At 37.5% G+C, this 22,793-nt stretch overlaps 1 protein-coding gene across 15 annotated transcripts in view; it reads right to left on the bottom strand.

Annotated features, from left to right (window-relative positions):
- Positions 1-1,840: 1,840 nt before the first annotated feature.
- RAPGEF2 (Rap guanine nucleotide exchange factor 2) overlaps positions 1,841-22,793 on the bottom strand; it is a 242,171-nt gene continuing 221,218 nt past the window's right edge. For 7 of the 15 annotated variants that reach the window (XM_077846523.1, XM_077846524.1, XM_077846527.1 and 4 more), the window contains 14 exons: positions 22,323-22,480; positions 20,925-21,165; positions 17,950-18,333; positions 16,554-16,765; positions 16,337-16,460; positions 15,700-15,723; positions 14,449-14,672; positions 12,820-13,026; positions 10,329-10,481; positions 9,471-9,593; positions 8,028-8,253; positions 6,916-7,475; positions 4,922-5,227; positions 1,841-3,911 (listed from right to left, as the gene is read on the bottom strand). In XM_077846523.1, coding sequence (XP_077702649.1) covers positions 3,886-3,911; positions 4,922-5,227; positions 6,916-7,475; positions 8,028-8,253; positions 9,471-9,593; positions 10,329-10,481; positions 12,820-13,026; positions 14,449-14,672; positions 15,700-15,723; positions 16,337-16,460; positions 16,554-16,765; positions 17,950-18,333; positions 20,925-21,165; positions 22,323-22,480 — 2,968 coding nt within the window. In that variant the 3' untranslated portion in view covers positions 1,841-3,885. The remainder of the gene's footprint in view (positions 3,912-4,921; positions 5,228-6,915; positions 7,476-8,027; positions 8,254-9,470; positions 9,594-10,328; positions 10,482-12,819; positions 13,027-14,448; positions 14,673-15,699; positions 15,724-16,336; positions 16,461-16,553; positions 16,766-17,949; positions 18,334-20,924; positions 21,166-22,322; positions 22,481-22,793) is intronic. The other 8 variants (XM_077846528.1, XM_077846529.1, XM_077846538.1 and 5 more) reach the window with 4 other exon arrangements.

Raw genomic sequence — 22,793 nt, 5'->3', positions numbered from 1 at the left:
ATAAAGCCTTTTCTAAGATTCTTTTAACCTTGCGTGTAATGTTTTGATCACCTCTATAAATTTTCCTGTTATATAGCCATGGCATTGTAAAAACTAAATGGGCAGTAAGTATAATTTCAAACATAGATAGGAATTTTATTGTGCTTGTCAAAAACTGTGGATATTAAAAAAAAAAGTACAATTCACAATTATTTTTCAGTTCCAATGTTTCTGTCTCATTTTCAGTGGGGTAAATGCTCATTCACTTAAAAGTCCTGTCAGTTTGGCAGCCATCTCTGTCCTTCTCATTTCCATCACATTATTGCCCCTTTCAACATTCTTCTTGACATTAGTGAATATTCAGAGTCATTTCCTCTCCATCAACAACTTACCCTCAGTTGATTCACTTTTCCTTGAGTAAGCGGTTTTTAAGAGAATTAGATCATGGAATCAAGGACTCAGCGCCCTCTTTTTGACAAAAACAGGAGTGCAATAACACATTAATACATTAGTACACAGACCTAAAAGGTGTTCTTGCTACAAGCATTCTCAGAAGCTTGCTTCATTCAGGAACATTTGGGGAGATATTATCAGTGAACTGGAGATAAAATATATAGATGAGCATAAACTCCACATGTCCCAATAGAGGAAAGTGGATTTAAGCGGAGGAGATTATGTGGAGGGCTTTAACTTGGATGTATGGAAACAGACCTGGGTCTGTGTGGCTTTTTTGATTAGAGAATAAAATACCAAATGTTTGCCGACAAAGTACTTTCTACGACGTTCCTAAAAGTTGGCCAAATTCTGTTATTAACGTGATATAGACTTAATTCTGTCACTACTATTGATTGCATCTTGAAGTCATGAAGCAGAAACAAGTCTCTGGCCACTTAAGGGTAATCTAAAACACAAAAGTGTTCATTAATGGGCACATAGTGGCTGATTTTTTTCCTATACTTTAGCAGAACACAAAAAGTTATGAAGAGCTTATTAACATCAGGTTCTTTTTTTGAACCAGATTTGAGAGAATTAAGCTTTTTGAATGACAAGTTTAAATAGAGCTTTGCATTAAATAAAGCATAGGGTTATTGTTTTGATAAGAGTGTTCTTAAGTTTGGCCAGTGGCCACATTAGTACTAAACTTTAGGACTAAACTTCTGACTCCTTTTTCGACTTTCTCACATTTTGCGCACGTGCTTCCATATGCTTCCACTCCAACTTCTGAAGCTTCCCAGTGGGTGGTGGATACTTTTATTTATACCTGCTTAAGGATAAGAAATGAGCCCTGGATGATAAAATGTCCTTAAGTGGGTTGCTGCTGTTTAACTGATTTTTACCTTTTTAAGTATAATGCCCTTCCGATAGACTGAAATGTTATTCAGATTTACCAAACAATAGAACTCTAAAGACACAACAATGCTATTTTACGTACTCATTAGAAGTCTTAAATCATTATCTAAATTGTACCTTTAACTTAGTGGTCATGATCTTGAATGACAGTTTAAGTTCTCTGAGGCTCTGTTTCTTAATACTGGGAATTAAAATATTATGCCCCACAGAGATCTTTACTGGAAAAGGGCTGAGAAGAAACAAATGTTATGTAAACATTTAGCGATCATCATCATTATTTTTCACTGAATCTCAAGAAACACTGCATTCTGAACATGGTTTGGTTTGTAACATTAATTTCTCTGAATCCACAGAAAGCTACCTAAAAGAATAGGCCATTGGTCAGTTTTTAGGCTAACTAGGCTAAATCTCTTTGGCCTCCTGAGGACTTGCTCTTGCAATGAGACCCCAGAGCCCTATTACACTTCGATAATAAAAGGCATGCACGATTCATTAAGGATATAGACAACGCTTTATGTTATATTTATTTATTCTCCAGCTTATACAAACTGGATGTAGAAGCATAAACATAGTACATTTCTACCATCTTCAACAAAAATATAACCAATATGTACAATTATTGTATTAAAAATACAAAAGGGATACAGACTCCACCAATGTCTTTCTAAAAGACATACAGGTACAAGTAGTATCAAAAGTATGAGGAAATCACCAGTTAATTGTACATTCTGCACTTGACATCACAGAGCGAACTGAGATTAGCAGTCCTATGTTCTACGATTACTTAATGCTTAGATAACATTTGTGCAACTTGTGGTAGAGCTAGATTTCTGTCTTTCTATCTGCACATGAGGTCCATAGCCTATATAAGAAAACTGGCAAATAATGCATATTACATGTAAAATTACAAATGCATAATTGACAATGTAATATATAAGCAAGTAGACAAATGCCATGATACAGAAGAGATTTATTAAATAAAGCACTGACATCGTTTGATACAGTGAAAAAACACTGCAATTTGACTTTTAAAATTTGAAGCTATTTACGTTTATTTACTGATCAATATGATCAGCTGAATTTAATGGAAAAAAAATCCAAGACCAGCAGTTCCTCACATTTGAGTACTACTCGGATTGGCAGCCTTCACTTTTCCGGAGTCTGTGCAAAAACAACACAAAAATAGAGTGGAGGGGTCATTTCAGTCATTATAGGGTTAATAGCAGCTGTGAGCAGGTGGTTGCTACACGTAGGCCTTCTCTATCTGCAGCGTCCATAAAGCCACTTACAGGTTAGTCTTTGGTGACTAACCCACCTTGCAAAGGCTGGCATGTCTAATCAGGTTTTTGATCTTTTGTTCTTTTATCACGTTAAAGGCTTGTTTTTTTTCCCTACTGCCAATTCAATAAAGGGAGGCTGTCTTGAAAGAGCAGTATTAACAGCTGGCATTAGCTCCAATATCCCAAGCTGCTTTCACTGCAATGCTATCCAGTTACAAACATTTTTCTTTAAAAACAAACAACAGAAAAAAAAAAATCCCTAAAACTAATTTAACAAAAATCAAAGAAACATAACTTAAAAAAATGGGGTTTGCCATCCATCTCAATGGAGCAGGACACGCCCTCAAATGACACCATCCTGCACTCCATAAGGCTCAGACACGGGACACAAGAGTCCCATTTCCCTCCCCTGGCCATGTGCAAACAGTTTTATGGAAGAACCCCACCCACTGGGGAAGGAGTGGATGAGGGGTCTTGGTATCTAAGTAATTGGCTAACATCTTATACTTCCAGGATAGGGCACTTCACAGGCGAGGCCAGAAGGACACAGGAAGACAGGTTCACAAGCCAGGTCTTCCCTCCTCTTGGTGTGACCACACCCTGTCCGGCATATTTGGTTTTTTAGAAACCCAGGCTGGCAACCCTACTTACAGGTTCAAAATAATACTGTAATCATTAAATGGATATAACATTTACTCTCTGAACACAATCTTTAAATTCATTTCTTTAAAAAAAAAAAAAAAAAAAAAAGGACATTGTAAACAAGTGGACAAAGCACTGTACTCAAAGGATTTCACTGTTTTTGTCTTCCTTGATGGGTTAAAGGCCCCAAGTAGTTCAATGGCTAGCTTTTCTCATTATCCCAATGAGACCAAGTGCTAGGACTGGATTGAAATCTAAAAGGAAGATTTAAAAAAATCCTTCCAGGCATCGAGAAGTGCAGCCAGAGTGAATCATCTTGTTGTGATGATCTTGGAATTGGGAATGATACTGTGTGATGTGGCAGGCAGCAACAGTGGGAGCTCGAAGATTGCTGCACTGTGCATTTCAAGCAACAAAGTCTGAAAAGTGCCAGGGCAATTTCTTCACAGTATTTCACATGCAAAGGGGAAAGGAAGAAGGGGAGAAGAAGCCCCATGCTGCTTTTAAGGCAGGGAAGGAGGCAAACTGGTCCACCAGCCTCAGAATGTGAGTTCCAAGGCTCCGCTGCTAGGGACGTCTTCTTGTGCTCTCCTTTTAAAGGTGGCTAACTCTGGATCCAGAAAAAGCCTGTGCCTCAAACAGCAGATACTTGTTCATCTTCTGTAAACATAACCAGGAAGGAAAGAAAGGAAAAAAAAAAAAATCAGTAAGCGGGTTGTTTCTTGTGCAAGAGAGAACACATTCAATATAGGTTAAATAAAAATACCATAGCTATTATTTTTAGTATAACTCACCTAAGAAATGATTTGATAAGAGTTTTAAAAAAATACATACGGTGCATATCTTTATATATACATAATATAAAAATAGAAACATTGTTTATTCATTGAAAAATTTATTGAAAATTATAAATTATAGCAGCATGTATCTAGAAGGATATATAACAAAATGTAAATAGTGGTTATCTGCAAGTGGCAGGATTAGAATTTTCATTTTTTGTGTTTAACTTGTTATGCAAATAATCATTATACAAAAAGCAAAACTTAAAAAAAATTAGGGGATGGAATAATCTTTGTCCTTCTTCAGCACAGCCAGGTAGATTTATAGGAAGAAGGCAAAAAAGTTAGAGAAGTATATTTCTTTATGAGACTTTCATTTGAACTTATTAAAAGTCCAAATTTAACATTTTCACAGAAAACTGACAATTAGTAAAGAAATCTAGTCATGTACACACTTTATTACAAGTGCTCTCCTCTGCAATCTTTGGTATTTCTTTTTTTTAAAGATTTTATTTATTTATTCATGAGAGACACAGAGAGAGAGGCAGAGACATAGGCAGAGAAAGAAGCAGGCTCCCTGCAAGGAACCTGATGTGGGACTCGATCCCAGACCCTGGGATCAGGTCCTGAGCCAAAGGCAGATGCTCAACCACTGGGCCACCCATGCGTCCCAATCTTTGGTATTTCTTAAGCCATTTAGAAACAAACAAAAAACCTCAAACATATGAAAGCTTTAACCCTAAATTTGGACCTCTGAATATTTTCTTCCCGTAGTATATGGCTAAAGACACAGCTGACCACGATATTAAGAAAACAAATGCCTTGGAAAGCTTACAGTAAGCCCCATAAGTGAACACAGCTAGCTTTATGGTTTTAAGAATGCATATATACCATCCTCCTCGGTGGAAAACCCTTGAGACTGATAGGGGGCGAGGCGCGGGTCACACTCATTGGGTTTATGCCACTGTGGTTTGTTCACCGGCCTTCCGCTCGCCGGATGCCCGTGCGGCTGCTGTATGGGCGAAGGCGCGGCTGTGTCAGTGGGTCGGGCGACCATCCGAGATCTCTGAAGTGCCACATTGTAGTCTGGAGGCTTCCTGGCTGGATGGGAATGTCCTTCGGGAAAGTCAGTGATGGGGATTCCAATGTAGCCTGGAGGGGTGGGCGGGGGCTCTCGATACCTGCCCTCCTTCCGCACTAGAGTAAAGACAATGCACCGCCATTAGAAAGTTTCTGGAAGAATATTTCACGCCACAAATGTTTATAATAAATTATACAAGTAATTATTAAGACTGCAAACACAGTGTAATCACAAATGTGATTTTGTGTGGTATGAGATGGTAGTGGGGGATACTGTAGGCAAGGGAATGGATGTTAACTGGACCAAATATTCATGATGGTTATTTCTATGCGGTAAAATAATTGGCAAGAGAACTTAGTAATAAGCAATCTGTTAAACTATAAAATAGTAATAAGGTTTACTGCAAGAATGAAGCTAAGAGAAAAAGTACTATGCCTGGGACATTTCTAGTGCCTGATGAAAGTTTCCTTCCTTCCTTCTCTCCCTGCCCCAAGGTCAAGAAAGGCTAGTCCATCTTTGCTGGGCATTTACCCAGCATTACCCTTGTCAGAGAATCAGTTATTAGATCACTTTCAGGTTTTTGGACCTCATTTTGGAAAACAGAATTAAATTTGGAAAAAGTAGTACCAAAAAAAAAAAAATGATGCAAATTAAAAAACTCTATACAGCATGTATTTCTCTAAAAATCCTTTTGTTAATGTTCATGACCTAGAACACGAGATCTGTAAAGGCAAGTAGAACTAAAGTTTTATTTTCTTGAACTTCACAGAATCATTAGGATTGAAAATCATTCTTTTCTTTGCAGTAAAAACACTGAGTATTTGCTTTAAAAAAAAAAAAGTGCTTTAAAAATCACAACCCAAGAAGAGGTATTGTTATTCATCCATGACTGTTTATATGGCAAAATAACTATAATTTCCCTACTAATAAAAGTGATGTCTGTAATGATTACACTCTAGAGTTTCTCACTCTGTATCCTGTATTGTATTCCTACACTTCAATTATGTAGATGTTGAATATGCCATAGAAACTACAACCTGATAGGATTAGGGGAACACGGGGAGACTTCACACAGAAACAGCAGCCGCAGAGCAACAGCATCTTTCGTGTACTTATGAATTCCTATCTAGACACTGTCCTAAGTGCCTTCCATAGATTTCCTCTAATCCCCACATCAGCTATCTTAGAGGAAATTATTGACTCATTTTATGGAGGAAGAAACAGGCAAAGTTTAGTACCTTGTCCAATATCATAAAGCTAGTAAAGTGACAAACAGGGATTCAAACCCCAATCTGCCAGATTCCCAGGCCTATGCTTTGGTGCTTTATGTTATCTCTCAGTACCTTCTCCCTTGTTCTACAGTGTGCAGAGAGAATTTGTTTAGCGCCCAATTTGTCTGCATAACAAAAGTCAATGGAAGATGTATAGACATAAAGTGCAAAGTTTTACAAAGTATAATAGAACATTTAAACCAGTTCCAATTAAATGAAAATTCTTCCTTTAGAAAGAATTGGCATCGTTTCTGATAATTTTAGCTTAAAGAATAAGAGAACATCCATAATGATAATCTGCTGATCTTGACTGCTAAAAATCTACTGGATGTTTAGTATGTTAAAATATATCTGTATGTACCTGACCACAGTACCTGGGCTCTTAAATACCGTTCATTTCAAAATTCTGAACACACTGCTAATTTGGAAGCCCTACACAACAATGGATGGGACAAAAAGAGAACAAGAACCATGAAGACATAATCTTACTTCTGAAACAGGTTAGATTTGACAAAGCTTTCTAATCAGCTTACCAATAAGTCCCTTTGCAGTGCTCGATGTCACAGCCACGTGGGCAGGCATGGGAACAGGTTTGGTTTCTTCTGTGGTCACAGAGGTAACGCTACTGCTTTCAGCTTCAATGGAAACATCTTTTCCACCCCTTCGCTTGATTGTGCCTGTGTCACCTTCTGAGTCTTCTCCCCAGTACCCTGTGGAAGATGCCCAGCTTGCCCGGGACTGAGCTTGTTCAAGACTCTCTCTACTTTGATTTTGCCTGTTATACTTTGTGCTGTGATCGGAAAACATTATTTGGTCCATATGGCTGCTTGAGGCCCATAAACCTGCAGGATCCCCTGAATAGTCAAAGTGAGTATGCCCAAATGGAAGTGTTTCCCAGCTTCTCTGGTGCTGGATGGTCTGTATGTTATCATGTGAACCGCTTGAGCACGACGTCCAGCTCCCACGGCCACTGTCGGCAGCATCGAGTGAAGCCCGATCCCCCTGATCTTGGGAAAGTTCCTCTGTGCTTGGAGAAGAAATTACCGTAGCTGTAGCATATAAGCCTCGACTCTCAGCCATTGGTGCATAGGACCTAAGTGATTGAAAGAAGTGAAAAGGAAAAAAAGGTGCAAGACTGTTAACTTCATCTAGGATGTAAACCCAAATACTTGTTGTTCTTCCCGGAAAGGTGGCTTGTGTCCATCCCAGGAAGAGAATGAAAGCGCCACTGAACTGCATTCTCGCAGCCAGGTCTGCCGGTTTGCTCCCTTATCGTTACCAAAAAATAAATACAGAGGGAAAACAACAACTTGCTTGAAATAAAGGAACACTTTCCTTCTAAGATTAAAGCATGGCTCAACATAATCTGATTTCAGGAAGGTAGCTCCTACAAAGGATCTGGGATACATCCTAAAGTCACCCTCTGCCTTTAGCACAGAACAGCTGTCTTCCAATAAAGAATAAACCTAACTTAAGAAGCAGTGTGTACAACAAAAATATCATGGCATTTAATAATCTTGAAATTACAGAAATTAGAACTGGGATGGGAGAGCATTTCTTAGGCATTATTGTAAAAAAAAGAAATATGCATCGGGAGTAAAGGATGGAAGAAGTGATGTAAAGAACCTAAAGAAAAGCTGCCTACCCTAAGCTGTACTGATCTGGTTCCATCATAGTCCGCCTTTCCATCCTGCCCACGCCGAGGTTTGTTTCCACGATGCTGACGGAATGCCTCTGCCGCCTCTCCTCATGCAGCGAGACTGGCACGGAGTCAAAGGAAGAATTGCTGACAATACTGGATCGTGAAGAAATTTCACTGTGACCAGAATCTGAAAAATTATCCACAGTACCACTGGGAGCCAAGGTGTAGCCTGCACGGGAAATACAACCATATTAATCAGACACTGTAGGTTTATGACATAAAACTGAAATCTACAAATTGAAGCAAAACCAAAATGTAGGCCAAAGATAGCACCATTGAAGTGGGGAAAAAAACCATTTTACTTGTAGAGACCAGGTGACTAAGATACAGTAAACTTTTACTCGAATGAAATTTAACATGCTTAATGAAAGATCAAGGAGGAAAAAAAGAAAGTGTTATGTGAGCCAGGAAATGTTGCCTGCAGCAACAATGTGAGCCTGCAGAAATCAGGGCACTACTGGACTATTCTTAGCTCCTGTTAAGTATAAATTGCACTCCTATTAGTCTATATAAAAGAAACTGAAGAATAACTATGATCAACTTTAAAAGTATTTTTTTTTCAAACTGCGAAGTCAGTAACCTTCGATGAAGTTTTTCAAACTTTATGGTATACAGTAATTCAACTGGAAGTATCTGTGTTACAATTTTAATGGGACATATAAGAATAATATCTGAAGAAGACCTTTTTGGATTTTTGCCATTTGGTTTTTCAATGTTAATAATATAATAAAAGCCAACTGTTTTGAAGGATATGATGTGCAAAATCTCCATTTTCTCCCAAACCATCACGATGTCTAAATGGATATCCTAAAGGACATTTTTGGCCCAAAGGACCCTTAACTCTCCTTTGTTGCTAAAAATAGTTTTGAAAGTCACAAAGGAAGAGACACATGCCTTAATATTTTTAGTGAAAAAAATTCAGATCTTCTTTCACAGTACTCATTTTTTAAAAAACATTACTATAGATCTCATGTTACCTTAAAATACTGGTTTCATATGATTATATGTATGCAGTACAAATTTTTCAGTGCCACTTACCTAATTAAAAAAGTAAATCTAGAACACCTAAATGTTGCTAATTTTTTCTCTAAATAGTACTTCCCCATCCTTTCAGTAACTTGTTAATTCCTGATTTATTTTTTAAAGGTTGCGCACAGGTCTTGATAAGATTGAATGTGTTCATCTATGAGAAGCCTTTTTATAAACCACACTGGAAGTTCTGACAGACAAGATTTAAAGCCTTCGCTGAACAGTCTGCTCAAAAAAAAAAAAACATCTCTAGAAAAAATAATCACTCAGATGGAGCGCCTGACATCCCATTTTCCTTAGCTAATAATGAGAAAGGTCCTCTCTTGCCCACCCCGTTTTTGGTTCTATTAACCCCACCTATCCCATAGGTCCGTGGTGCATTGTTATTCTTGTTACTGTTCTCACTTCCAAGAGAAGAGGAGGAACTGGTTAAGTCCAACTGCCCGGAGCCAAAAGATCTCAGCTGATTGCCACTGCCACCTAACAACAGGATGAGAAAAGAATTTAGATGTATCCATTTAACAAGGACAGTAGAGACTGATACCCACACAAAATGCACAGATGTCTGAAATATCTAAAAAGCAAAGCTGAAAAGGTATTTGTTACGTCAGTGATATCTAACAATTTGTTCCTCTTTTTGGCCTTCCTCCAGAGAAAAATGACTGGCTTCCCCCCATTCACTTACAGGGGAGGAGGAGAAAGTAACTCAGGGACTTATGCAGCAAAAAGTCAGTTACTGTAATCTCAGAAAGCATCCACATAAGAGATAGTCTGCCTAGAGTTTAGTCTCTTAAAATAAGACAAAATAGTGACAAAAAAAGATAAAAAGATAATCAAGACCCGTGTTAATACAATGAAAAAATAAATCAGGAAGATACTAGTTTTTCTTTATGTGTTTAAAGCCCTCTAACTCTGTAATTATTGTTATATAAAAAGAATTATTTCTGTACTTACAATCAATAAAAATCTTAAATGTATGTTTTAAAAGGCCTTATACAGTTTAACATTACTTGCTAGAAAGTATAATATTAAGAAATATACCAAAATCCTTCCAAATTCATAAACTGAAGGGAAGAAAATCCCTTGGGCATTATATAGTAGATCATTTTAAGTGACTCTAATATCAAAAAATGATGTAATATATAACTGGAATTGACTGTACTGGAAATGTTCTAGGTTACTATAAAGGAAAACAGTAAGTAACTTAAGTTCTACCTTTCCTTGGAGAACTTTGTGGAGAAGTGGGAGGAGAAGAAAGCTGTGAGGATGCATTTGATATAGTATCTTCTGCTTGTTTTTTATGACGCTCCAGACTTCCTTCTTCAGACAAAGAAAGAATTTTCTTTAAAGCTTGTGGAGAGTTTATGCCTATAAAAGAAAGAAGTATGTACTTTCAAGACTAAAAAGAAATAACATCAATAACTAAAGCCTTTTTGTAAAATTTAATATTACATTCATAATCTCAGCAGTCTTTGTACTCATCATGGTATAAACAGAAAGCTTACAGAAGGCACACGACACCTGTAATGAGGTTTCTGATTGCTATCTGCTGGAGTACTAGAAGTGGACTGTTTTTGGTATTTTACTTCAGCTTCTACATCTTAAAGTAATCACCATCTTTATTCAACAATATGTTAAACTATGAAGAATAAACACAGTTTGAAAATACTAGAATTTAGGGTGAAAGTGATACAGGTAAGAATATTTACTATTGGAATTCAAGTTTAAGTACTTTGGTGAACTCACAACGGGTGTTTTGGTACTGTTGGACATATGAGCTCAGGAGAAGTGGGAATGACGGGAGAAAACAAACAAGCCAAGAGCTAAATAGAAGTAGTAGGAAAAGTTAATAAAAGCATTCTTAGGAATTCCATACAATTAATATTTGATCAAATAAGTAGATAAGAGAAGGCAGTGCCCTGTGTCACAGAGAGATGATTTTCAGAAGGGAGTGATCCAGTGCATGTAGGATCAAGTAAGGTGAGGGTAGAAGGAAAAGGATTACATATAACACTATAAGGTGATTTTCCCCAAAAAAATTATTTTTAGAAATGAGGCGGTCACATTAAAATATTATTCCTATGAGACATTCTCAATTGCCTTACTTTAGACAAAAAAGAGATACTTGGAATGGCATGATAGCCTGACACGATCTCAATCAATGCTAGCTTAAATATTCTTAGACTTAACAGAATCCTTTAAGAAGGAGGCAGTAAAATTTAACAAAGATTTAATCCTTCATTTTACTTCATGTAAGCATTTGATCTTGTTTTAATACAATTTTTTAAAGACCACTTTTATTTATTTTTAAGATTTTATTTATTTATTTATTCATATGAGAGAGAGAGAGAGAGAGGGAGAGGCAAAGACACAGGCGGAGGGAGAAGCAGGCTCCTCGCAAGGCACCCAATGCAGGACTCGATTCCAGGACCTTGGGATCATGCCCTGAGGCGAAGGCAGATGCTCAACCATTGAGCCACCCAAGCGTCCCTAAAGACCACTTTTAAAGCAATATTTTATTTACATGTATAGATGCTAAGATAACAAAGATGCATGAAAATGTTAGTTACACTACAGCTATATGAATAAATAGTTTGGATTTGGGAAAGAGTTCTGAGGTCAGCATTATACACAGATTCAAAAAGTGCTTTATACTCAGGCACACCTACACATCTGGCTAATAGGCTATATTTAACTCAACGAAAGACTGATAAACTTCCTTATAAGAAGTTCCATGTAAAAGAGAAGATAGAAGTCAGGTTGCAGGGGATTTAGTAATATATAAATATCAATATGATAGTGGACAAATAAATATGTAACTCGGCTTATTTGTGATAGGGAGAGCAATACAGATATATCAAAGGGGAAAATGGCAAGTAAAGGTATTCTGCTGTCACTCTCCACAAACGGCATACTTGCTGATGAGGAAGAAAGGGCCAAAGATAGAGTATGAAGGACCTACTCTAAGACTCTTGCCCTCCTCATGTACAGGTTGTAACTGGGCAGGAACTATATCGGTGCCCAAGTACCAATTTTATCTAAGAAAACTCTGTAAGTTTTTTTCTTCAATTTCTTCCCTTTTATTGTTTCCTTTCACATACATGCATATAAAAGAACTGATACATTTTATGAAATATAATTTTGCTGTCCCATTTATATAAAGGAACTAAACTTGCAGATATATTTTAGTGGGAAAGATGAAGCATGATTTGGCTCCTTAACATTCAGGAAGTAACTATATTTCCCCCTCAAGTTACAAGAATCAATGATTCAAAAATAAGGATTCACTTCCAGACAAATCATTTCACTTAAAAATATATTCTACCTAAATTCTAACAATTCCTTGATCATGAGGCCAAACTGGTGTAAATAATGTATATGAACAAAGTAATGTCTGTACTCATTAAAAAATTAATAAAAGCAAAATTTTCCCATTTTACACTCCCCCACCACCATGACAAAGAGCAAGATTTTTTTTTTTTTCCCCAAAGAGCAAGATTAAATGAGAGACTCTATAACATAAACAGTCCCTTCCACTGGCAAGAGTTAAGTTTCACTTACTGAACATTAACGTTTTATTGTTAAGAGGCAACATGAGAGAGTGACTCAAGTATATTAGAGTTATTTAAGATAAGGATTTTTTCCTAATTTGAAAACCATGACACTGGATAGTCTCAAAGGCGGGGATATGATTTTAATCACCTACCAAAAGGTGGGAGATCCTTTACAGGTACTTTCTTTCGTGAAGGATAAAGGGATACAGCAGGAACCTGAAGGCCTTGGTTGATCTTATGTTGGGGCTGTGGCTGCGGGGGCGGCGGCTGGGCTTGTGCTTTCTGTTGTGACCCTGCCCTTGGAGCCACTGGGGACGTCTCAGACTTGACAGGCTTTTTGTCACCAGGATTCTTAGGCACTGTTAATCATTTGATTTGAAAACAACAAGAAATTTCAGAGGTTAGTAACTATATACAAGACTTTCTGCACTTTAGAACACTAAAAATGTATATCTTATCTTTTTTCCTATCGCCTGTATAAAAACAGAAATGGGAGTGGGTAAGAACTCACCTACAGACCACAAAGGCATGACAGGACAAAGATATTTACTTTATGAAACTAGCTCTTAAATGATGATTACACTATCCAATACTACAACATTAAAATAAAAGTAGAAAAATATGGAGAGTTCACACGTTATATGTATATAAAAAGCACAAGTAAATGATAAAAGCTACAACAGGAAGATTGTTAGGAATTACTTTTCAAAATGGAGTCCAAAATTCCTTGACATATATGAGCTTAGTTTTTAGTTAATAAGTGGTATTAATCATCTTTTTACTATCAAATTTTCTCTCTAATGGGTAGAATGGTCTATGTTAGCTATTAGTAACCAATACTGCTTGAATATTATACTGAGTATATAATTCCATGGCATACAGAAGGCAAACCAATTTAGCATGATCCAGAAATGCTGTATGTATAATAATATTTGAAAAACCAACTCAATGACAGATCTACTTCCTCCATTGTACACACAAAGAAGCTAAGGGTTAGGCAGCTCAATTAACTTGCCTGGGGTGATGACACTGCTATTTTGAGGAACAAACAGCATTTGAATTCAAACCAGTCTGACTCCAGAGAACAAACTCTTCACCATGACACACAGTGTTTTCATAGTGTCCTGGGAAAATCTAATAACTTGAATCTTCTCAAATCATCTTATACTTAAAGTCTATAAAAAGTATCTTCAAACCTGCCCATAAAAGACCCAAAAGTGTCCTAGGTGGAAAATGCCTCTACCTTACATGAATGCAGATCCAAGTGAACAGAAAACTGCCCCCACTTCTAGCCTGGCCAGATTTTTAAAGGCTGGAAGCTACACACTAGGATGAGTTGTGGTTTATCGTGTAGCAGGATTGCTGCTTATGTGGTAGGTGAACTTACTGCTGGGTGCTGTCCAGACTGAGAGCGTAAAAAGGCAGCCAGCACGCTTAGCTTAGGGACAGGTCCCTCTGAGAAGGTCGGCTCCTCCCCCCTCCCAGGTTACCCGTCAATCTGGAAGTATCTTTTATGACAAAAAGGGGATGCAACCAAGATGGCAGGCGCCGTAAGTTTCTGGCATCATTCTCTCCACACTAACCTAGCTGGACACAAGGTCTAGTCCAGGACAGTACTGCACGGAATTGACAGTAGCATTCAGGGGAAAGGCCAGTATGTCCCCAGGGTGCTACTGACCACGCTGTACTGAGCCCTATTTGTCATGGCCCATGTATGGCACTGCCCAGGAAACCAATCTGCATTCCAGTCAGATTCGTAGCCACTTAAAGGAAAAACTCACATGTGTTGGTTGCTGGCTCACACTGCAGTGATAATGTCTGAAGACTCTCCTCATCCATTTCTAGCTCCAAATTGGACAGGTACTGCTTCACTTTTCGAGCCATTTGGGCATCTTCATAAAGCTTTTTGGCATTGAGAAAGGAACTACGACGTACCCGCTTTTTATGACCACCTGTCTGAGCAACGTCTAGCACTGTTGCATTTGTACTACCCTGGCTGAGAGACCTGGAAGATGAAAAGGTAGATATGCAGCTCACTCTAGCATGGGATTGTGTTAGCTATCTGAAACATAATAAGACTTACATAGGTATTTTATGTTCAAAAGATCACATGCCTCATTCTGGTAAGTAAACTGTTACAGAGAAATATAGACTAATATAGATTAAAATTTTTTTAAAGTTAAAAAAGAATTATACACACATACATACAAACATATATATATGTTTGGCACCTGCTGCTACTAGTCGAACTAGGAAATTCTGCTTTTCTTATCTATAGAGCGTTCAAGGCAGTTCTTTCAGAGAAGCCAGCAAATAACAATGATTATATATAAAAAGCTCATGCAATACACAGTTAAAATCATTGAGATTTACATTAAATTTATTTTTCTTAAAGAGGATGCTTTAAATACATTTAAATAAAATTACACTGTTCACAATCATTTCCTTATTCCTTGAGTTAAATGTAATGCGTGTTTAAAGTAATATGGGTCAATCTGTTAATAAAATGATCATGCAAATGTGTAAACATATATATACACAGAACTAGCACATGAATTGTTAAGAATTATGTTTAAAAAGTATTGGTTTATAGGATGAAAATAGTAGTTAGTTGAGCTATAAAAAATTTAGTTTTAACACGTAGGGGCACTTTTTATATTATGTTAAGTATCTGTGCGATAGTATTTATATTGCACAGTTTTTCCTTTTAACATTCTTCCTCCCCTAACTCCGCATTAGGCTTTCTCCATTTCAAAGCACACAAATTAAAATAAAATCTTTTTGAAAGTTCCAAAGTATGCCTGGCCAGTTCCCCAGAACAATCATCAGTCATTTCACGGTTGTCATGGATCATGACCTCAAAAGCAAAAGCCCCAACAGATTAAACTTGAAGTCAGTTTGCCAACTGAAATTCTGCTAGAGCAAGAGGGTTAAGAAAAAATGCAAAGCATCAGAAAATATAGTAGGTAAGAAAACAATGCAATGAGCAGAATAAGAATTGTGTGTGGGTTTGCAAGGTCTCCACCACTTACCCCAAACTCCTCCACTTCTTCTTCCTGTAAGTGAGAGCCATGGAGATTGAAGCATGGGTGTAGAGAGAGAGACAGAAAGATCACAAGCTCAGAAAGAAAGGACTAGACTTCTGGATAAGCAGTACTAGAAGCTCACAAACATTAAACTGTACAATCACCTCGTACACGCAACTTTACTGGCAATATTCTTCTAGCTCAAAAGACAGACATATTTAAATTTTTTATTCTAAAAACTACTCTCCTTCACTAGATTAATCATTTTTTACTATACTGACAACTAATCCATTGTATAGATACTGAGACAATATTGTTTGGGTTCTTTGCATATTTTGGTTCATACTATCAGTTATGAGTTTTAGCTCCACAAATCAGTGTTCTGACAAATAAGGAATAGTTCTGCCCCATGCCAACTGAAAAATTTCTGCAGGACAAGCTGTATTTACTGACAGTCAAAAGTATACCTGATGCAGAATAAGATATTTACTTCAAATTAGAGCTCAATGGGGATTCTCAGCATGACCTAATAAAATTTCTACTGTGCTACAAATATAAATATTCAAAAGTTTCTCATTTATTAGGAAGCTGTAAACCCACACTTCTCTAAGCCCACATGTTCTACTGAAGTTGACAGACTTACCGAGTTCTGAACATGAGGGCAGGGTCCATGTTAACTGAAGCCATTCGGCCAACATGACGAATTTCTTTTGCGATCATCCTTAGCTTCTCAAAATTGACTAACCCATCTACTTTTGAGTCATTTCCTACAATTGGCAAAGAAGGAAAAGGGGATCACATCATACTCATTTATTCTGTGTTTCCACAAGTAAAGACAGAGAAATCTATTTTACACTTACCTTCATGAAGGAATGTGAGATCCTTCTTGATAACTGGGAATAGGGGGATTATGGGAGGCTGCAGGTTTTGACTATTGAGGACATTGCGATATTTTGCCATGTTTCTGGAAGGATCAAACAGGTCCTGGAGATCTTGAAACAGCTTTTCATATTTATTGGGAAGTTTTTCCCAGGTGGTCCGTAGTCTTGCCACTGGGGCCAAGTTTAGGCCACTGAAAGGACAAAAAAGAAAAGTGACATAAAGTCAAGTTACTCATTATTATCAACGAAGAAAGTAAAACAGCATATTTAGTAACACATAACTCTGTGTTTATGCTGCATATCAATTCACAGGATTCATAAGAAATATTAATAATTCTGGGTAATGAGAATTGAAGATAGAAGCAGGGTCAGGGCCAAGGGTTATTACTCTTCTTCCCTTTATACCTTTCTAGTCTGGGTTTATTATGAACCAAACAACTAGAATGTGAAGTATCATAAGGGTAGCATTTTGTTTTGCAGCTTTGTCTCCATACATAGAGAAGCACTTGGCACATAGCAGGCATTTGATAAAACAGACTATCTTGTAGTAATAAAATAAAAGTCATAATGAGTATGATCAAACTCCTAGTGAGAGAAAATGACTAATAATCACCATGAATATCAATATTCCTAATAGTTTCAGTTTATATTTTTTTCCAGCCTCAATCTAAGCACTTAAAGGGGAAGAAAATGAACATTTACTGGACATCTGCTTTGTGCTAGCTGATAGAACTCCATATACGTAATACCATTTAATCTATTCGATCACTCTTTGGGGCATAGTTGTTTTACAGAGAAATAAACTGATGTTCAGAGAAATTTCAAGAAGTTGTTCAAAGTCACAGAAATTAAAAAAATAACGAATATAGCTTTTCTGGGCTCTAAATGTAGTTTACAGGAGATTTTAAATTAAGAATGATTGGATTTAGAGGAAAAGAATGGTTCAATATGATTCAATTAAAAACCACTACACTGGGATGCCTGGGGGGCTCAGTGGTTGAGCGTCTGCCCTCGGCTCAGGGTGTGATCTGGTCTGGGGATGGAGTCCCACATCGGGCTCCCTGCGCGGAGCCTGCTTCTCCCTCCGTCTATGTCTCTGCCTCTTTCTCTTTGTCTCTCATGAATAAATAAAATCTTAAAAAAAAACAAAACCTACTACACTTACACAAATTATATGATGTTCCTGGATTTATATATAGAGAGATATATACATATATTTAGATATATATGATAAATGACAATTTATCATATGTCTATAAGATTTTATTTACTTACTTGAGAGAGAGAGAAAGCAAGGGGCGGGGGAGAAGCAGGCTCCCTGCTGAGCAGGGCGCCCAATGTGGGGACTCAATCCCAGGAGATCATATGTTCGTACCTGATGATTGCAAACATGGAGTTAAAATTCTTGCATTCCCTGCAGTGCAGTGCAATCTTGATGAAATGCTTAATGATCTTCATCCTCTTCAGCTGGTTTGTCTCTCTCAGAATTTCAGATGCTACCCAAAATGTTTCTTGGTTAATTACTTCTTCAAATTTCTTCAGGTTGGCACAGCTGGTTTTGGATTTGAGTTTAAATAAATCATCTATATATTCGGTGGGTTCAATGTTACGGAAGAGTTCAAAGTTTCGCATAGAGAGCTGTGTGGCAACTTCAACAGTACTGAGCTGCAACAGGGAGATTTGACTCTCCCTCAGCAGCTCCTGAGCATCTTCATCTGAACAAAGAGTTTCTGTCTCCATGTTGTTTTTCAAGTAGTACCTGCAGAACACAGAATTCAAAGCCTAAGCAGCAGTCTCATGACATTACTTGAAAGCATCATCCTGTTCTGGAAATAACATTGACAAGAACACTCAGTTGGATGATGCAAGAATTCTTCTAAGGACAGAGAAGGTAGCTGGGCCTTGTCACCAGCGCACAGGATCACCTAGCCAGAGGCCGCTGATGGAAGCTAACCAATCACACGGCATTTCACTTGTACCAGTTGTAATGCATTTTTCTCCTGTCCTTCCCTGCTTTCTAGATTATCTGTTTTTGCTAAAAAAGTGACAGAAAAGAGCTAAATTTCATATTTCAGTTTAAATAAGAAAATAGGATTCTACCCTACGACCCAGCAATTGCACTGCTGGGGATTTACTCCAAAGATAGAGATGCAGTGAAACGCCAGGACACCTGCACCCCAATGTTCACAGCAGCAATGTCCACAACAGCCAAACTGTGGAAGGAGCCTCGGTGTCCTTCTACAGACAAATGGACAAAAAAGATGTATATGTATACTGTGAATATCACTCAGCCATCAGAAAGGATGAATATCTACTATTTACTTCAACGTGGATGGAACTGGAGGGTATTATGCTGAGTGAAGTAAGTCAATTGGAGAAAGACAATTATCATATGGTTTCACTCATATGTGGAACATAAGAAATAATGAAAGGGACCATAAGGGAAGTGAGGGAAACCAAGTGGGGAAAAATTAGAGAGGAAGACAAACCATGAGAGACTCCTAACTCTGGGAAACAAAGAGTTGCAGAAGGGGAAGTGGGTGGGGTGATCGGGTAACTGGGTGATGGACACTAAGGAAGGCACATGATACGATGAACACTGGGTGCTATTCTATATGTTGGCAAATTTAATTTAAATAAAATATTTTTTAAATAAATAAAATATAGGCTCTAAGGAAGGCAATGAGAGAGATCAGACATAGGTCATCACCCTATTTTCCCAGAGAGAATCTGTGACTATTGATGGGTCCAAATTGGATTAATCCAAGTTTACCTATTTATTTAAATACCAAAGAAACCTATAAGCTGCTCCCCTCTATTTGATCCTGTGAGTACAACAATCCTAAAACAGATTTTTTAATATTAAATACCTGATTTTCATAAAAACCTTACAAGTAAGTGGGGCAGGTATTATTATCAGATGAGGAAATAGACTCCCAAAATTAATGATAGTTAATTTCAGTGACAGAGACAAGAACTTATTAATACTCCTTTCTCTTTGTAAATAACTTGTTGAAAATCGAATCCAGATGTTTGCCCTGTTTTTTTTTTTTTTTTTTTTGGGGGGGGGGGGGGGGTTTGGTTTGTAGACAGATGGTTTTCCTAGGCCAAATTCCATAAAGATAGAAACAGAATGAACGCAGTGGGAGTCCTGCCAAACTGGCCTTTTGCATATTTCACCAAAGCAACCAGGACAGGAAACACATACCTTGAGTCCTTCACATTCACAGATGTAACATTCCCAGTTTTCATTACTCATAAAGCCCATGACATGTATTCATCTATAATTTTCTTGAATGTGAGTCATGAATCTGCACCTCAGTGGAGATCTGTAGAACTCCACCATGGTTACAGATATATATATATATATCAATGTACATTCAAATGGTCATGAGAAAAAATGATCTCCTGAAACAACACTATCTGCTAGTGTCAGGGTTGGAAATAAAGCAGTAGTGAAGAAAAGCATGAAAGTTATAGTTGATAGCAAGAAAAGTGAAGTTTTGAATGAATTAAATCAGATTTAGATATACATTATGGAAAAATCAAGTACGATAAAACACTCCATCTGGCAAGAAAGAAAGAAAAAAAATTTGATTTATAGAACTACATAATACTCCATCAGTGTAGAATCTGGTTACTAAATAAGAGCCAAAACTTTTAATTTTCACTAATCTGTGGTGTGAGGATACAAATTACACATATCAAGGAAATTAATATTCAAGAGGCTCACAAAACCAGGTACAATGTTTTCTTGCAAGTAATACATGATATATGCAATCATGCAGTGGGAGACAAAGCTCTGAAGCAACTCAAAGTTTAGTCCTTGAGTGAGGTATTTTTCATCGTGTACTGCACAATAACAGACACCATTAGCTAACCACGTGGTCATATATATCTTCATCTAACAAATGAAGCTCTAGGAAAGTAAGGCAGGCAGGAGCAATTGACACTAGAATGTTATTGAAAAATGTGTTTGTGAATGCACATATACAAGAAGAGCATCAGGCTTAACTCTGTGGCTTTATATTAGGCACCCAGTGCTGTTCTGGGGGCCAGTGTCCTAAAGAGCGAGTTTAAGAAGTGATTCCCTGTGCCCTGTGCCCTGACAGGCCATAACAACACGGAGGGCACAGTGCCCTGCTTTGCAAAAGGTTCTTAAGAGATCCTCGTGAGGGTCAACAAACTGCTGGGTAAATTTACTTTGATACAGCAATTCTCAGAGAATGAGAATATACTTCTTTCTAGTTTGCTTAATTCATTTCAAAACCCTTTCAAAGTATTTATCTCTTAGACTTCGGTGTGAGTTTGAAGATAAGTTAAAGAAACAATAGAATAGATATTGTATACCTTCCACTCAATTGTATTCTATCAGCAAGTTTGGAAAGCTGATCTGGAAGCCGTCTTTGTTTGATGACACCCTCAGGTGTGACCGAGACCTCGCACAGCGAATATTGATCCGGGGTGGCAGTCACAGCAAACTCCCTGATGGCCTGAATGACTACTTCCTTCGCTGTGGTGTCCTTACTGATCATGATGTATCGGCTTTGCTGATCAGCCTTAAAAACCCTTAACACTTGATCTGGCAAGTCTGGGGGAAAAAAAGCCGTATGTTAATAAAAAGGATTTTAGTGAATGGTAATATAATTAAGTAAGTATCTGAAAAGCCTCCTCAGAAAAGATAACGCTGAACTTGCATCTCTCCCTTATTATAATCCTTCTTTAAAGATTCTAGAAGTCACTACTGGGTATTTATCCCAAAGATACAAATGTAGTGATCAGAAGGGACACCTGCACCCCAATGTTCACAACAGCAGTGTCCACAATAGCCAAACTCTGGAAAGAGCCCAGATGTCCATCCACAGATGATGAGTAAGAAGATGTGGTCTATCCATACAATGGACTATTGTACTAAGGAGGGCACGTGATGTACGGAGCACTGGGTATTATATAAGATTGATGAATCACTGACCCCCGCCTCTGAAACCAGTAATACATTATATGTTAATTAACTGAATTTAAATTAAAAAAAAAGATTCTGGCAGACAACATACTGATTTACTATATGAACACATTTTTCCCTGTAGATAACTGGTCCACAAATATAAACACAATAGTATACAACAGCAGCAATAAGATCATCAGGTTTTAACACATCCAGAAAAAAAAAAAAAATAAAAAGATTGTTGGGTTGGTAACAACAAATGAAAAATGTGAATCTAAAGTTTGTCTTTCTAATATTGAAAATCCCACTGGGACGCCTGGGTGGCTCAGTGCTGGAGCATCTGCCTTCAGCTCAGGGCCTGATCCTGGAGACCCAGGATCCAGTCCCACACCGGGCTCCCTGCATGGAGCCTGCTTCTTCCTCTGCCTGTGTCTCTGCCTCTCTCCTCCTGTGTCTCTCGTGAATGAATAAATAAAATCTTAAAAAAAAAATCCCATTAAGCTAACCTAAAATATTCCTTTTACTCTAATATGACCTAATAATAATCTGCACGGTATGTGTCCTCTTCATTTTATGAAAGAGAAGACAAGTTCAGAGAGATTAATTTGCCCATGACCACACCAAACTAGTCTGAAGAATAAAAAAGAACTGATTCCAATTGTGTCAGACTTAGGGTTCATTCTGGCGTTCTGCATTTGACATATTCCATGCCAAACCAAGAGCATACAAGCATTACCATTACATCAGAAGAAACAGAAAATAGATTACTACGAGAAAACAAAAATGGCATGGGTGGTGCTCACCAGGAGTAGTACTGAAGTCCAGAATGCGATGATGTGACTGTAATAAATCAGGATTACTGGATGACAAGGTTCCACTGACGGGCAGTGCAGTTGGGATGTGCTTCGTCTGTCTTAATCCCACTATACTGTCATCTTGAGACTGACCAATCCCAATATCACTGGACAAAGAGGAAAAATTAGAAAATCAATGATCCACAAGTAAAAAGGTTATAACTCATCAATATGTAATAGATGCAGACCATAAATAAACCATATTTCTTAAGACTTGCAGTTCATTTAAAAGTACCATTAAAATTTTTGGTTGAAAATTGCAATGGCAACTACTACTGCTTAAGTGTATCTAACTCAACTTACCCTGCTGTTTCTTAAGCATATATTACTCTAAACCTGTGTTTTTCATGAGACAAGGCATAACAAATACTAGTAATCTTGTCAGTATATTCAAGAAAAAATAAGCTCTAGTTACTACTG

This window comes from Canis aureus, chromosome 13 (genome assembly GCF_053574225.1).
Source record: "Canis aureus isolate CA01 chromosome 13, VMU_Caureus_v.1.0, whole genome shotgun sequence".
NCBI classification, from domain to species: Eukaryota; Metazoa; Chordata; class Mammalia; order Carnivora; family Canidae; genus Canis; species Canis aureus.
The sequence above is the reverse complement of the archived record's forward strand: the minus strand, read 5'-3'. Positions and strand labels throughout refer to the sequence as shown.